A 16,285-nucleotide genomic window follows, 5' to 3' on the forward strand; every position below is an offset into this window, starting at 1 on the left:
TAGGTACTAGCACAGGTTAGTATTATTATGCAAGTAGCACAGGTTAGTATTATTGTGTAGGTAGCACAGGTTAGTTTATATCCTCTTTGGGCAGAGATGTTTGACCGTGGAATGCAAGTGGAACATCGTCCAACTCTCTGCATAGGAGAAATGGATCTGCTTGAATCTTTCAAAGGTAATACATCTGTAAATACACATCAAATGCCAAAACAAACATGTACCTTTGACTCAGAATTGTATGTTTATTGAAATCTGCACAGCAGTAGTTTGTTTATCATTTAGAAGTATGATATTTAGACTAGTAGGTAACCACAACAAATAGAAGTGAATGAGGAGCCTGACACCTGGAAGGAATGGTGGTATTGACAGCCGATGGCTGGGACAGCAGTGGTCACTAGCTTACTTGTAGATTACCTTGCTTAGATGGAAGTAAAACTGCTGAAACCTTTTGTTGAATGTTCAATTAATGATTAATAGCTATGGACTTCATTCAGTCTAGTAACTCATGTTTTTGTCCCTCTCAACCCGTTTGTCGATACATTCTCAATCCAGTGAGAACTCAATATTATTTTGCACAATGAATGTCCAATTAGACAATCAATGTTGGTAACATTATTAATTGTTCAGCGGTAAATAAAGGAGGTTGTATGTTTTTACAGGCATATCGCACCGTCGTCGGGGACAAAAAAAGGTATAATGACCGGATTGCAGAACTTGAATCGAGACCAAATAAAGCAGCCACAGAACAACCAGACGCATATATCCAACCAGACGAGCCTGGTAGGGACCACTTTAATCTCTTAGATGAACCACTTATATCAGTCATATTTTCCTTGCCACTAAGGCTTCAAGTTAATTTGCTGTGAGAATGCTGTGTACACAATTCTGTAAATTATATTTGGCTACAATTAAATCCCAAGCTTCCAGAGTTTTAATGTCAACAAATTTAATTTGTATTTTAGATGTAAAAGCCACAGAAACAAAAGGTGAGTTAAATGTTAAACAGTTTTTAACTGAAGCTGATAAATAATAATAATGAATCCGAATAGAATATTTATTGGCCACACTGTGATTAATATATCGATAATGGAAAAACTCCTCGGAATCAGTCGAAATTGCAATATACGGGTTGGTTCTCTGGTAATAACCAAACAAACATCAGCAAAATCTAGCAACTGCTAATGCTAAATTATGAATAGGAGTCATAAGGGCAATTGGCCCAAATCATCCTCATTTATCATAAAACAAATGGTTGATGATGTACCATGATTTGACCGAGAATGCCCTTATGTCTGCCATGATGCAGCAGCACTGATGACAAAATATTGCTGATGTTTGCACACTGGTTTACAGTCTCACCTGGTTTTTAATTGCTTAGGCAAAAGATCCATTTGAACATTACATGATGCTATGACGTGGGTTCCTAATGTCTAATGTGTGTTAATATGAGTATAGTTTTTACCTGCTCGATTTGTTTGTGTTGTTGTGTTTGTTTGTGTTTCCCCTTTGTTGATATTGATAATCTGAGGCTGGTTATTTAGTTACAGTCCATGGCCACTTACTAGATGGAAGGCCAGTAACCATTAAATGTGCTACAGATAACATTGAGCTACTAGATGTTGCATTAGAGCACCAGCATCAGTGTGCTTACATAGGGTACGATAATTATTGTAATTATCGTACGCTGTACCAGCGAACTAAGTTCAGATCAAAATGTCAAACCAATTTATACTTGTCACTCAGAAACACATTTTAGGTTAAACTTTACGCTTATTCAATTAGGTACATTCCACATAGGGAATTAGGAAGTACTGTATAGGGAGGGGATACACTCATGCAACATGCACATAACATGTAAATAACAACATTTATTTGGACCCGCCAAAACCTTTACAATTATAAATGAATTAATCAAAATATTTTTGGGGGGCGAAAGCAATCCTTTTATTCCGCACCTTTCTAAAAAGCTCTGTGAATGTATTCTAAAAAGAATTGTCTACATAAAATGTTATCTATAGCACCTTTAACAAATGACTTGACTTTAGCACCTTTAACAATCCTTTTTGTTATTTGTCATTACAAAGAGACCCTTGAGCAGGGCTCTGAACCCTTAGCATTTGAGAGCGAAGCAGCGCTTTCAGCTGAGGAGATGAGCCCTCCAGCACTTGCACCGGCCCCCAGTGAAATAGCCCTTGACCCTGAGGCAACAGCCCCCAGTGAAATAGCCCTTGACCTTGAGGCTCCAGCCCCCAGTGAAATAGCCCTTGTTCCTGAGGCAACAGCCCCCAGTGAAATAGCCCTTGTTCCTGAGGCAACAGCCCCCAGTGAAATAGCCCTTGACCCTGAGGCAACAGCCCCCAGTGAAATAGCCCTTGTTCCTGAGGCAACAGTCCCCAGTGCAATAGCCCTTGACCCTGAGGCAACAGCCCCCAGTGAAATAGCCCTTGACCTTGAGGCTCCAGCCCCCAGTGAAATAGTCCTTGTTCCTGAGGCCCCAGCCCCCAGTGAAATAGCTCTTGACCCTGAGGCAACAGCCCCCAGTGAAATAGCCCTTGACCTTGAGGCTCCAGCCCCCAGTGAAATAGCCCTTGACCCTGAGGCTCCAGCCCCCAGTGAAATAGCCCTTGTCACTGAGGCAACAGCCCCCAGTGAAATAGCCCTTGACCCTGAGGCTCCAGCCCCCAGTGAAATAGCCCTTGACCCTGAGGCTCCAGCCCCGAGTGAAATAGCCCTCGTCACTGAGGCAACAGCCCCCAGTGAAATAGCCCTTGACCCTGAGGCTCCAGCCCCGAGTGAAATAGCTGTTGTTCCTGAGGCTCCAGCCCCCAGTGAAATAGCTGTTGTTCCTGAGGCACCCGCCCCCAGTGAAACAACTCTTGCACCTGAGGCAACAGCTTCCAGTGAAACAACTCTTGCACCTGAGGCAACAGCTGCCAGTGAAACAGCGGAACTATCTTCAGGTTATATATGGATTATATAGCTATATTTTCTCCTCACATGTTGGTACATGCCAAAGTCATTCACCCCTCCACATGTCTATTATTGTCTATGTTGAAAGGCTGAGGAGGTTTTTCTCAGCCCCTACTGGTCTATGACTGTTGCATGTGGCATGGGTTCCTCTTTCCATTCATCCTCCTGTCTGTAAGTTACTGTAACACTACCTTTGGCATCCTAGATTTCCTCAGAGTGTCTCTAAAACTCTGGTCTTGGAGATGTCACTGAGCGATACCGAACCGGTCATCTGACATCATAATGTTAGCCTGTATTTTCCACGTAAGCAGCTTCTGAAGGTGGCAGACCCATTGCTTGCTGCTGGTCCCCAAGAACAAAAGTACAGGTCTTCTTTATTGGTCCCTGACCCTGGGGTTGCAAACATTCAGACTATTTGGAAGCACTGCTCTGTCAGATCTCATTCAGAGGCTGCTTACTTCCACTCAGCATGTTTCTTCTGGCATGATGTCACTACCTCTCCACTTTACTCCTCTTCAACAAGCTGGTGGCCTGGTTGTTGTCAACCAACAACATGTTTAGTAAAATGTCTGTTGTACCAACAAGTTAGGCAGCGGGTTCACACCGTTTAGATTTAGATTCTTACTACTTGTAAGTGATTTTCATAGCAACAGCTGGCTATATATATATATATATATATATATATATATATATATATATACATGCAAACATGTGTTTAATAATTGAGCATAATGCACTGAGGCATCACCCTGGGGTCACATCGTCATCACAGAGAGGGTGACCTGACCAGATGTGTCTCGCACTGTGATAAACTTGCAAGGACTCGACTGGCTTGTTGTGGTTGGGAGCAGAACCATACAAATACGTTTTTAAGTTTTATAGAACATACTATGATTTATATGGTACATTTAAATCACTCTGGAGTGTGAAGAGTACACAACTGGGTCATCTTTATTCACGACACTGAAACATAAAGTTATGAACTGATTTGTATGGTTCTTTGCCTGAATGAAATGTACTTGTACACAAACTATGAGGATATTTTGGGTGGATGTTTCCATTTTTCTCAGGTGCAGTCTTCACAGTTCTCTCTTGAGTCTCTGTCTGCAATGTGTTGGCATATGTCAATTATTGCAAATGGAAACCCTACACTCTTATTTTGTCTGATAAGTAATACATTCAAACTTAGTCCTGGATTTCTTTCCTATCAGTGTTCTTTTTAATAACGGTGTGTAAAAGTTGAATTTGTAAAAAAAAGAGGCATTGCACGGACTTAAATTTAAAATGTACATTTTCCCTCCATTTTGTAAGAAATAATAGTTGCCATGTCCAAAACAACGGTTGCTATGTGCTGATATATGGGAAATATCAACAGAAATGTAGTAATTTGGTGTGGATCTTGTAATGTAATAATCGCTGGATCTTGTAAATGAGTCACAGTGGAACAGTAATATCATGCTTTTCCAATGGTTTACCTTTACCTACTCTACCACTGCACAGAAATTACGTATTTTAATTACCAATGGTTTACAGGCAGCCATGATGTTGTAAGAATGAGAACTACACAAACATTCCGTGCAAGGCCTCTATTACAGGTTTTATTCAATAACCCCCCCCCCCAAATGAAAACAGTCGTCATATAGGAGGCTCTTTGGTGAACATGCACATTAATGGCTGGATACTATCTATTCATCTTGGTTAAGGTCTTATTTGTGATCTGCATCTTCTTAACCCAATTACAAATACTCCTATGTATATGATGCAACAAAATATTGCTAATATTGCCAGGGAAACGCAGTTTACTCATAGTCAAGTTAGTATGAGCTAAACCTGGCTACTGCAAACACGATATGGCACTTGCGCCAACTCATAGATGGAATACTTTGAATATCCCAAATAATTGACACGCTATCAGAATATTAATGTGTATGTAAATGAACAGAATGAGAGCTTGATAAGAGTAGAGGGAGAACATATTTTCCTTTTTTAATAAGAAGTGCCACTGAGCAGGTCTGTCGGTTTGATGAATTGGTTATTTAAAAGAGTTTAATCGATGTGCAGAAGCATCACCTGAAGAAGTCCCTCCCATTGAAGCAGTCGAGCCGTCCGCCGCACCAGACTCTGAGATAGGTAAGGAACGATCACGTGGACCCGGATGATCCTATAGGGTTGTAGAGAGGAGTTGGGTTGAATCTCATAAGGCTATGGATTGCCTCAACAGCAGCTGAACCCGTGGCAGAAGCAGCTGCTGAAGAACCCGAAGAACCTCCAGAGCAACCTTCTGCAATAGTAGCTGAAGAGGGTAAGACCTGGCACCTGGAAGAGAGGATGCTTTCGGTCCATAATGGAGCATTTTTCTTCCCAATGGAATTAAACCAGCGGATCTGGCAGCAGCAGATCCTCCAACAAGGACGGAGGGTTGTTCTTCACTAAAGAAACTCTTTAGTCACTCTTGGCCAACTAATAGTCTTAGGACTTTATAAACTAACCGATTTTAAGTTGATTTTATCGACTGATCTGTAAAATAGTGTTTACCAAACACAATCATGTAAGAGGACCTCTTTAAAGCTAGTACTTACCAGAGATGAGCTTAACATCTTTCATGAAATGATTCAGAATGGAAGAAATTGACAACAAAAAAAAGACAAATGGACTAACCATGTCTTGGTTACAACAAGCCATATTAAAGTCCAAAACAGCAGTAATGGCAGCTGTAATTTAATTCGATTCCCGCTCCTCCCGGGCAGCGTGTCGATGTGTCCTTGAGCAAGACATTTAACCTCTAATTGCTCCCGATGAGCAGGTTGGCACCTTGCATGGTTGCCTCCGCCATCGGTGTGTGAATGTGTGAGTGAATGGGTAAAATGTGAGTAACAAATTGTAAAGCGCTTTGGATAAAAGCGCTATATAAAAAAGCAGCCATTTACCATTTACATATTATGGATAATTACATACTGTAGGTACTCCTTCCAATTTGGCCAGGGTTTGAAGTCTTAAAGATTAAAAAGCCTCAACAAGCTGTTCAACATTATTGGCGTTTGTGATGGGACAAGGGGGACACGAACAATACATTATATTTAATTAATCAATTAGCTGTGCTTTTTGGAGCCAGCTATCAAGTTTGTGCATTTTCTTTACTCTTCGGTGCAGGCAGTAGCCAGGGATGGAAGTAATTAATAAAAGATTTGGCGTGTGTTACACCAATCAAATGTCATGTTCAATACAAGGGAAGAACAATGCTGGAAAATAAATAATATAGTTACCGGCAGATAGGGCTGCCCCCTGAAAGTCAACGAGACCCCTCAGTCGACTAAGATTCTTTGAGTCGAGCAGTCTTTTATTTATTTGTTATAAAAAAAAGGATATATATATAAATATGAAACCCATTTAGTTCTTTTTTCGCATATCGGTGGCCACATTAATAAAAAAAAAGTTTAATATGTTTAGACAACGTTCTAAACTTAAAGTGACTTTGCAGTACAGAGCAGCTTAAGTTTCACTTTCACTTCTTGTAGTAGAGTAGATATAACTTCACACAAAGGAGAGAAAGAAGTAGAGGAACATTTAACTTTTTATTATATATATTTATCTAAAACAAATTGTTGAATTGTCATATTGACCTGCTGAATCCGATTAGACTAAAACAATTCTGAGTCAGGCACGTTAGGCACTTTCTTTTGTTTCTTTGCACACACAAAAATTAACAAACCTGTTCCACAGATGAAGTTGTATAAAATAGTTGAAAAGATGCATAATATATCCCCTTTAATGTTGCCACTATGCTAACAGAACCAGTGGTACAATCGGAGCCTCCCGCCTTGGAACCCGTAGAGGAACCTTCTGCTCCTGTTGTGGAGAGTGGTAAGCACTCCAACCGATGCATGGAGACACCTATTTAATATTTATCACATTTGAGGGTTTCCTTTTTTTTTCTTTATTTGTTAATACTTGGGTTAGATCAATTAAGCATTACATCACGCGACGGAGTGTGTTATAGAAATTAGATCACACCTATGGGTGGTTGTTAGGCCCGAGGCGTAGCTGAGGGTCGTTAGACCCCCATAGGCGTGATCTAATTTCTATAACACACAACTTCAAGTGGTGTAATACTTTTATACAATGGCCGAATTCATCCAACCTTATTGCTATACAATAAACACACAGTAATTGAAGCATAATGGAGATTTATTCACAAAACCATCACCAGAAAAGTAGGTAAAAAAATTTAAAAAAAAAGTTGCCTCCGTGTCTAGAAGCAGCTGGGAGGTGCGGTGCTTCAAAGCATGCCATCTAACAAAACCAATTGCATAATTCAACATTGTGTGAACAACTAACATATTCCAGTTAACACTTTGAGTGCCAGCAGGGGGTGCACGATTTAGCGCTTGAGTGCCAGCGCTGTAGTCAATGGGAGGGCGAGCACATTTGCGAACGCATAAACTATATCTTAAATTATGGCTATGTGTCTAATGCCCGTCGCTTATCAATGACTTGTTTGCAGTCAACATTGTCGAAACGGATTGTTTTTTAATCGGTACATTTCCGTTTTATACCATTTTGAAAAATGCTCATTTTTTGAAACTCTCAGAAAAAAAGAGATTCTGCAGGAATCGCTCTTTAGTGGAATACACAAAACACGTTGTCATTTCTCGGCCTATTTATGAATAGTTTTCAAATAAACGCTAGATTATCGATAGTATATGTGTACTTATGCACGCTAGAGAAGCGGGCTGAAAAATCGATTATCCATTTCCTGATCAGCACTGTACTGAGCTGTACTGTACCCATTCTGCAATCTGTTAATAATGTTTTCAATCAATCACACACACACGCACACACACATATGGGACACGCTGAGATATAGGTGATAAAAAACTCTGATTACCCCAAGACTGGTAAAATTGATTCCTTACCTCAGATCAGATGTTCTCCAAAAAGATTATTCCAATTCCTGTTCGCCATTCCAAATATCGATCGCGTTTATTGATCCAACGCTGGGTACTGGAAACTCATATTCCACGCTGTTCTGAGGGTGGGCAATGAATGGGATCGTCTCCGGTTACATGCCTGATAAGTCAAATGTGGATTCCGGAGTCTTTTTTTCCCATCCATTTCATTCAGTCCAATCCAATGGGTGCAATACAATCCGGAGAGACGATAGGGGGTGGTATTTTCCCTGTTCGAGCTCAATGGTAACGTGAGGCTAGATTGATGAAAAATGAATGGAAATCGCTAATAAAAAAAAAACGATTAAAAACGGGATTTCTCGTCGTTGGCACTCAAAGTGTTAACGGTATATATATTTTTTAATTATTCGTTACGAATATATCCATACTTCCATTGTGTCCGGGACATCCAGTGAAATCGCTTCGTGCGACTGTGTCCTTTTGCAGAGGCAGGTTGCTACAAAGCATGCCATCTAACAGTGAAGTTACCGGTTGTTATTTGATTGATTTATTGAAAATTGTATTAACAGATTGCAGAATGGGTACAATACAGTACAGCTCAATACACACAATTGTTAAAGGGGAACTATCTTATAAATGGCCTTTTTGAGTGTTTAGCATTGTTTCCTAGCTATGTGAACTTATATTAATATGATCTATGTCTCAAAATTCTCATATTGGCGCATTCTTCCAATTCTCCTCTCACAATATTCACCCTCACTGAACTGAGTCGTTTGAAAATGTGCCTATATGTGATGTCATATAGTCACTGCTGCATGTTAATGTTCAGGTGAACACGACGGTGCTCAGTGGTTTAGGAGCCCAGGCTCAAAACAGCTCGAAATCTTGAGGTAGAAAAATGCTGTTTTTGAGGACTTGATTAGAAATACAAAACAATGAATAAAAATATATATATATATTACAGAGGTGTTCCATAGACTCACAGGAATTGTGTAAAAGTGCCCAAATAGTGAAAGAAATAGTAAAATAGTTCCCCTTTAAGGGGATGCAGACCAGAGAAAGACTTTTGTCTTGTTTACATCAGGGTCCCCCATTTTCAATGCATCATCATAACATATATGACATACAGATACAGTGCTACATCTATACATAGGTTGCTACAAAGCATGCCATCTAACAGTGAAGTTAGCGGTTGTTATTTGATTGATTGATTGATTGATTGAAAATTGTATTAACAGGAGAGGGAGGTTCTACAATGAATGCCATCTAACAACACACTTCCAGCGATTTATATTTAGTTTCACAATGAGTCATGACCAACCAATTACATAATCCAACATTGTATTAGCAACTAACACATTCCATGTGACTTTATCGTTTTTAATGAGTCGTTATGACGATATCAATACATCCATTCATGAAGATTATTGTCCGCCATCTTGGTTTCATTCATAAAAACACGAACGGCGGAGTGATTAGGAAAAAAAAAGGTTATTCGGTTGTGGGCGGGTTCTGGGATCACGTGGAGTGTGATATGAGAAATAACGTCTGAAAGAAGTGTTTCAGCCAATCAGAATCAAGAAATTTGCATGCCATTGTATAATAAAGGATAATGTATAGCTACGAGGTCATTGTCGCAAAATAATTGACCGACACAGAGTTTAAAATACCGAGGCGCCTCGCCGAGTATAGCTTTTTTTTTTAATCCACTTCTCCCATTTTCTATATTTTCTCCCATCCCAATTTCGTATCATCCAATTCAACCCTCCCCTGTCACGAACGCTGTTTCTTGCCTCCCACAAGCCGGCTGCAATGTGGACTAAGTCATACATAGCACAAGTCCCCTCCGGTACTTGAGGTAACAGCAGTCGCATCTTTTCACCTGCGCAGCTTGATCTCTCAGTGGCGAGGAGTAATGCGTGGGAGGCTCACGCTGCCCCCGACACTTCCTGATTCTACTGCGCAGGCGCACCAACCGACCTGTAGGAGTCGCTGTCCACAACGCCCGATCCCCACCCATCAGTTTCCCACCCCCTAATACGGCCAATGTGTATTAGTATGAACGACCAGCTAAACTGAAAGCAATGTGGAGCGCTGGGCTCGAACAGGCGAGCCCAGCGTCTCTGCATTCGTGGCGAGCGCCTTGCCCACTACGCCACGTAGCCGCCCCAATGATAGAGTATAGCTATACATTATCCCGCTTATTACATGGCTAACTTACTAACAATATACCTAATTAATTTTACATCGACAAGACGAGATCAAATGCAGACGCAGTTCTGTTCTGTCGCTCCCGCTGTCATCGTCACTCCGCTGTCAGTGCAGCCGGCAGGTGTGTCTGATTGGTTGCACTGATGCAGTGTCAGTGGGCTTGATTGCGAACAGCTGCGCACAGCGGTCATTATTGTTCGGCAGAGGTCCGTTATCGAGTAATGACGGACCTCTGACGAGCGCTATTGACCAATCACAAGCAAGCATTTCGGCGAATGTGAAAACGCCATGTAATAATAGAATTTATAGTACACCACAGGGCTTATTGTTAATTCAGTAAAATTCAGCACATGGAATTCTCTTTAGAATTCAAATATTGAAATACCTTTTGGCATGAGAAGATTTGTCCTATCTGGTGTTTTTCTTTTATGCAAATGAATGCTATTTCTGTTTTAGGTTTTTCATTGATTTAATTGAAAGTGAATTGACCGCAATTCACCACAATGAACCCTGTTTTTGTTCACAATATTTGAGGGTCTGCTTTTTTCTTTCTTTTTTTTTTCTTTCTATGGGTTAATACTCAAGTTATAATAACAGAATCCACCCCGGCAGCAGAGAGCCCGGCAGCAGAACCAGCAGGTCCGTGTCCAGTGGTGACAGAGAGTGGTAAGACCCTAGTCCAGCCTCTCCTGGAGCGGGGAAGTCCAGAGACTAAGCTATTTGTTTTCCCATTCACTAACATTAATGTTAATTTCTACACATTCTCCCTTTTTATTTGGTCATTTTACGTTTCCCCTCATCACAAACTTTCTCCTTCCCTGTTCAGGTTTCTCATAGGGAGTCGGTTTGTGTTTTTGTAAAGCTAAGGGATAATCCCGCACACATGGTTGATGCCTTGTCTACGCGTACATAGGTATTTTTTGAAACCGTCGCATTTTCTATACGGTTTGGCCTCTTGTCCATGCACTAACTGGGTCACACAGTTTGCGGACCTTTTTTTAAAACTCCTGCTAGCTGGAAGAACAAAAACAAAAAATACAGTATTCGTGTGGACTGGTGAAAACCAGAGCTTATGAAAAATACTAACATCACGACTAGCCTTGTCCACACGTATACGGATATTCTTTTTCAGATGGAGGAAAATACCTGTGTATGTTTGGACCAGGCCTGAAACGCCTTCCTTTTTACCCTCTCTCATTCCCTTCAGGTTTACTCACACTGGTCATTGTCCGGCTACTGAGTTCCCACACATGGCTCATTTGTGTATAGACTGGTCTCTCACCATTTACTGCCCTAAAGTTATGGAATCCTCAGCTCACAGTCTGCCTGAGGGTTCTGGAATGTTGAGCCCCAGCCTGCCTTGTCAACATTTTAAATTAGTTAACTTTGAAAAACCTTGTCACTGGGCGGCTGATTGTTGCTACCGGCTGGCTGGTCGTTCATACTAACACAATTGGCAAGTGTTAGAGGGTGGGAAAGCCGGTGGGTGGGGATTTGAAGTTGTGGACAGCGACTCCTACAGGTCGGTTTGGTGACACCGGTGCGACGGAAGCACGAAGTGACGGGGGCAGGTTACTCCTCGCCACTGATTTCGAGCTGCTGCAGTGAAAAGATGCGACAGGCTGCCTCCTCGTGTACCGGAGGGGACATGTGATGCAAGGCTTCTGTCCTCACTACAACCGACCTGTGGGAGGCATAGTCTAGCAACGTTCAAGACAGGGGAGGGAAGAATTGGATATACGAAATTGGGATGGGAGAAAAATAGAAAATGGGGAGAAAAAGTGGATAAACAAAAAGAAAAACCTTGTCACTTTTACTATAAATCCTATATTTATAAGGTCTATATATATTCTAGAGGTCGACCAATTAAAATTAACAATATTTTACAAATACCGATTTCCTGCGGTTTTATTAGCCGTCTTTAACTCAATCAGTGCCAGAGGGATATGTGTAATGTATGGTTAAAAGGCCAGCGTTCTAAAGTATAGGAATACGTGGCAGTGTTTGCAGGGCTATAACTATATTCTATATTATAGCTATGGATACAATACTATGGCCCATTTGACATCGAGTATCTATCGTTCAATATGTGAAAAAGAAATAATTTTTTCATCCATACATTCCTGTGAATATAAGTATGGTTTTAGACCGGTCGGGAAATTCCTGGGAGGCTGGTAATAGCCCGCAACGTGTATTATACTAAATGCATTTAGTATACACACGCTACAATAAAAAAATCAAATCCATATGATGGGTATTATGTTCCATCATGAATGCATGAATGTGTGGGGGGGTCGATTTTTGATGCTTTGATCGCCACCAACGGCATACGTTCTGGAGTAACGTTACAGTAACACTTTCGGATCGCAATGAAGGCATGCTTGGATCAACGCAAGATTGATATCATATAGCCCTTACCTTGACTAGGATGTACCTCAAAAAGAATATTCCAATTATCTGATCGCCATTCCTAGTATTGATGTCCATCGTGTCGCCAACATAATCCACCACAAAACACGGATCGGGAGTACTTGATTCTTCTCAATCCGAGCGTTATAACCGCTCTGCCTGCCCGGAGAAAAATAGCCGACCCGGACCCATATAATCGACACACAGACCAAGACACAAGGTTCCAAAGGGAGCTCGATACTGCCGCCTGGTAGGATGCGGCTGGTATTGCACTTTTGCTATCTCAGACTCATTCCCTATGATAACACCAGGCTCCCTGGATGGATAATGAATAGAAATATCGAATAAAAGAAATAACGCTGAAAACCCGACTTTTCTCGGGTTTGGCACTCAAGCGTCGGCGAGTTAACCCAACTTTGTTCGGATATGGCGTCCATTGAGTTAAAGGGCTCTAATGGACTAATTTCTTAAGCTAGAGTGAAGATACTGGTATCATATGAAACAAGATATCCGGAGGAATCCAAAGATATTACTGGCAAAGCGGGTAGATCTTGCTAAAAAGTTAAGCTATTTTAAGCTAGCTTGAATTTGATGGGAGGAAAATGCCATGGGCATGACTATTTTCAAACGGGTCCCTTGACTTCTCACGCCAAGATATTTCAAACATTTCACCTGCTTAGTTGATACAATCTAATTGTACTAAGAGATTTGCTATAATAAATAATCTCTTTTGTGCATAGATCACTTGATTAATCAGCTTATAATACACATTTCACGTTCGCATTTCCTTGTTGAAAGCAAAATGTAAATCTTTTTTCCCGACCATTCAGAATGTTTAGTGCCAAAGATTCCTAAACTTCAGAAAAGTTCTACTCCCAGAGCAGGGACTTTTGAGGGGTAAAATAATCTCCCAGACCTTCTGCTTAGGTCGCTTTCACACAGGGGCTGTTTGGTCCGGACTATCGGACCAGAATCCGATAGTCCGGTTTTTCGGGTTTGTGTTTATGCGCGTCGAACTCGGTCCGCGGACCAAACACACGAACTCTGGTCCGACCAAAAACACAGAACCGCACCGAGTCCACCAAAACTATATGTGAAAGCGACCTTAGATCCTGGTCCCTGCGGTGCAAACATACAGAGTTCCTGAAAAAGTCCCTAGTTCCGGGGGAAGGTTCCTGCAGTGCAAACGCGGCTTTAGACCCAAACCAGGCAATATTACAACTTGAATTCATAAAATGCTGCATTTAGGTGACGGATAAAGCCTGGGGCAGGCTGGTGTGCTTAGAACTCCTGTCACCTCAGGCAGCTAGAGGTTCACAAACCTGTTGGCGGTCGCAGCCCAGGGCAGTTTAATGAGTAGCAGCGGGAAGCAACTTGCCGGGTAATACAGCTTCTAAGTTATGCCTTGACTGTACTTCTCTTTCTTTGTCCATTTCTGTCTCCCTCGTTCTCTCTCACTCGAGCAGTAGAGCCTGCACCAGCAGAGGAACCAGCAGTAGAGCCTGCACCGGTAGAGGAACCTGCACCAATAGTAGTAGAGGAACCTGCACCAGTAGTAGAGGAACCTGCACCAGTAGTAGAGGAACCTGCACCAGTAGTAGAGGAACAACAAGCAGCAGCAGTAGAGCCTGCAGCAGCAGAGGAACCTGCAGCCATAGTGGACCCTGTCCTTGTCACTGTCCATATCCCCTCACACGTCCCTTACCTTCTTATTGGTGGAGGCACAGCCTCGTTTGCTGCTGCAAGGTCAATCCGGGCCAGAGACCCAGGCGCCAAGGTCAGTAAGGCCTCGTGTTGCCACTAGATCACCAGTCATTTACCCATCAGGTGCATTCCACATGGGGAAATGGGAAGTAGAGACAAGATACATGCCTGCAACATGTAAACAACAACATACATTTTAGACCTGCAAAAGCAATAGTTTTATTCCGCACCTTTCTAAAAGCTCTGGATTTATTATTGAAAAAAAAAAATATGACTATTATACTATTATGTTATAAATATAACAAACATGTTATATATAGCACCTTTTAACATTTTTAAATTGATATCCAAAATACCCATATCTTAGTTTTTATAAATTGGATTTTACCGACTTTTCTCTATTAATTCGAGCAATTCTAAACTTTCTTTTGTTTCTGATTCCTGTCGCCAGGTCTTGATCGTAACAGATGAACCAGACCTTCCGTACATGAGGCCCCCTCTGTCTAAGGAGCTATGGTTCTCTGATGACCCCACTGTGACTGAAAGTCTGCGCTTCAAACAGTGGAACGGCAAGGAGAGGAGGTGTGCAATACATTTGATATTTGATAGCGAAAGTCGTCTATGATCTTTTGTAGCCAGAGAGAAATAATAATGGCTTGGATTTATATAGCGCTCTTCATATAGTATGTATAGTATAGTATGTCTGAAAACTGTGAGAAACTTGTTCTTATCTATATTGGAACTGCGCCCTGAGAGAGGAATCTGTGCCCTGAGAGGGAGGTTCGAAGGGTCAAAGTGGGTATCAAACAGGTAGACGGTCAGATTTTAAACAGTTTAAACAGTAATTCAGAACTGCATTATTTTACTAACTGTTGCACTGCACTATTGCACTATTTTGCTGCTCTTTTATTACTGTCGATTAAATGGTCAATTATGTGTGACGATCAAACCGTAAACAAAGAGGCCTATTGGGATGTTAGATCCTAATATGAAGAACTGTGATTTGGTGTTCTGTCTTCTTTTTTTTCTATTTTGCTCATTTTGTGCAAAATAGTGTCTTATTTTACTGATGTTAAGCACTTTGAGCTTCAATGAAAGGTGCTATACAAATAAAGTGTATTATTATTATTATTATTATTATTATTATTATTATTATTATTATTATTATTATTATTATTATTATTATTATTATTATTATTATTATGTTATGATTTAAATGCAGTCTTCCAATTCTTTAATACTTTTTTAAATGTATTTGTCAGTATCTACTTCCAGCCGCCATCATTCTACATTAGTCCTGAGGATCTGGATAAAGTGGAGAATGGTGGAGTGGCTGTGCTCACTGGGAAAAAGGTAGGTCAGCTTTTTATCCAACTATTCATATTGATGAATTGTATTGTTTGGATAAATTTGAGCAATAAGTTGAACTGAAAACAAAGTATGACTTGTTTGTGTTGCTTTACTTTTGCTTTGCTTAGGAATAAAATCTTTCTATTTCTATTTCTTAGAATTATCTTTTTATTTCTGTATTTATTTTATCAAATATGACTGGATATGTATTTCTCTAGGTGGTGCATATGGATGTGAGAGGAAACAAAGTGCAACTGGATGATAAGACTGAGATTTCTTATGACAAGTGTCTGATTGCCACAGGTAAACTTGGCTAAAAGAAGTAATGTAATATACGTCGCTAGCGGTCTATAGATGTAGATGCTAATGTAAACCTTCCTCTAGGTGGATTGCCAAGGAATCTGCAAGCTATTGAAAGAGCTGGAGATGAAGTGATGAAGAGGACAACATTATTCAGGAAGGTCAGGCATCAGCCACCAGATGGCAGCTTTGCTCCAGATTGACACCAGTATCCATAACATGCTATTTTGTGGATGTAAACCACCGTTATTGACATTCTGAGTATACAATCAAATCTCTTAATCGTGGTAGTATTAATAATTTACCTATTTCAAGCCAAGCCCTCTTTTCTTGATCCTCAAATCACAACATTTGTGATTGGAGGATCAATGGATTACAGTTGGGGGCGGTTTACAGTTTGAGATAGGTACATTGACATGCTCTACTGCTTGAAC

At 40.9% G+C, this 16,285-nt stretch overlaps 1 protein-coding gene across 12 annotated transcripts in view; it reads left to right on the forward strand.

The window, feature by feature from the left end:
* The window catches only part of aifm1 (apoptosis inducing factor mitochondrion associated 1), a 51,345-nt gene that overhangs the window by 9,633 nt on the left and 25,427 nt on the right, over positions 1 to 16,285 (forward strand). Inside the window, exons 3-14 of one of the 12 annotated variants that reach the window (XM_084320089.1) lie at positions 660 to 780; positions 963 to 986; positions 2,085 to 2,960; positions 5,032 to 5,100; positions 5,192 to 5,272; positions 6,760 to 6,831; positions 10,674 to 10,754; positions 13,964 to 14,274; positions 14,653 to 14,783; positions 15,464 to 15,554; positions 15,770 to 15,854; positions 15,936 to 16,012. In XM_084320089.1, the coding sequence (XP_084176215.1) occupies positions 660 to 780; positions 963 to 986; positions 2,085 to 2,960; positions 5,032 to 5,100; positions 5,192 to 5,272; positions 6,760 to 6,831; positions 10,674 to 10,754; positions 13,964 to 14,274; positions 14,653 to 14,783; positions 15,464 to 15,554; positions 15,770 to 15,854; positions 15,936 to 16,012 (2,019 nt within the window). The remainder of the gene's footprint in view (positions 1 to 659; positions 781 to 962; positions 987 to 2,084; positions 2,961 to 5,031; positions 5,101 to 5,191; positions 5,273 to 6,759; positions 6,832 to 10,673; positions 10,755 to 13,963; positions 14,275 to 14,652; positions 14,784 to 15,463; positions 15,555 to 15,769; positions 15,855 to 15,935; positions 16,013 to 16,285) is intronic. The other 11 variants (XM_084320093.1, XM_084320095.1, XM_084320094.1 and 8 more) reach the window with 11 other exon arrangements.

The sequence above is a fragment of the Notolepis coatsorum genome, assembly GCF_963971535.1.
Source record: "Notolepis coatsorum genome assembly, chromosome: 8".
Lineage (NCBI taxonomy): Eukaryota > Metazoa > Chordata > Actinopteri > Aulopiformes > Paralepididae > Notolepis > Notolepis coatsorum.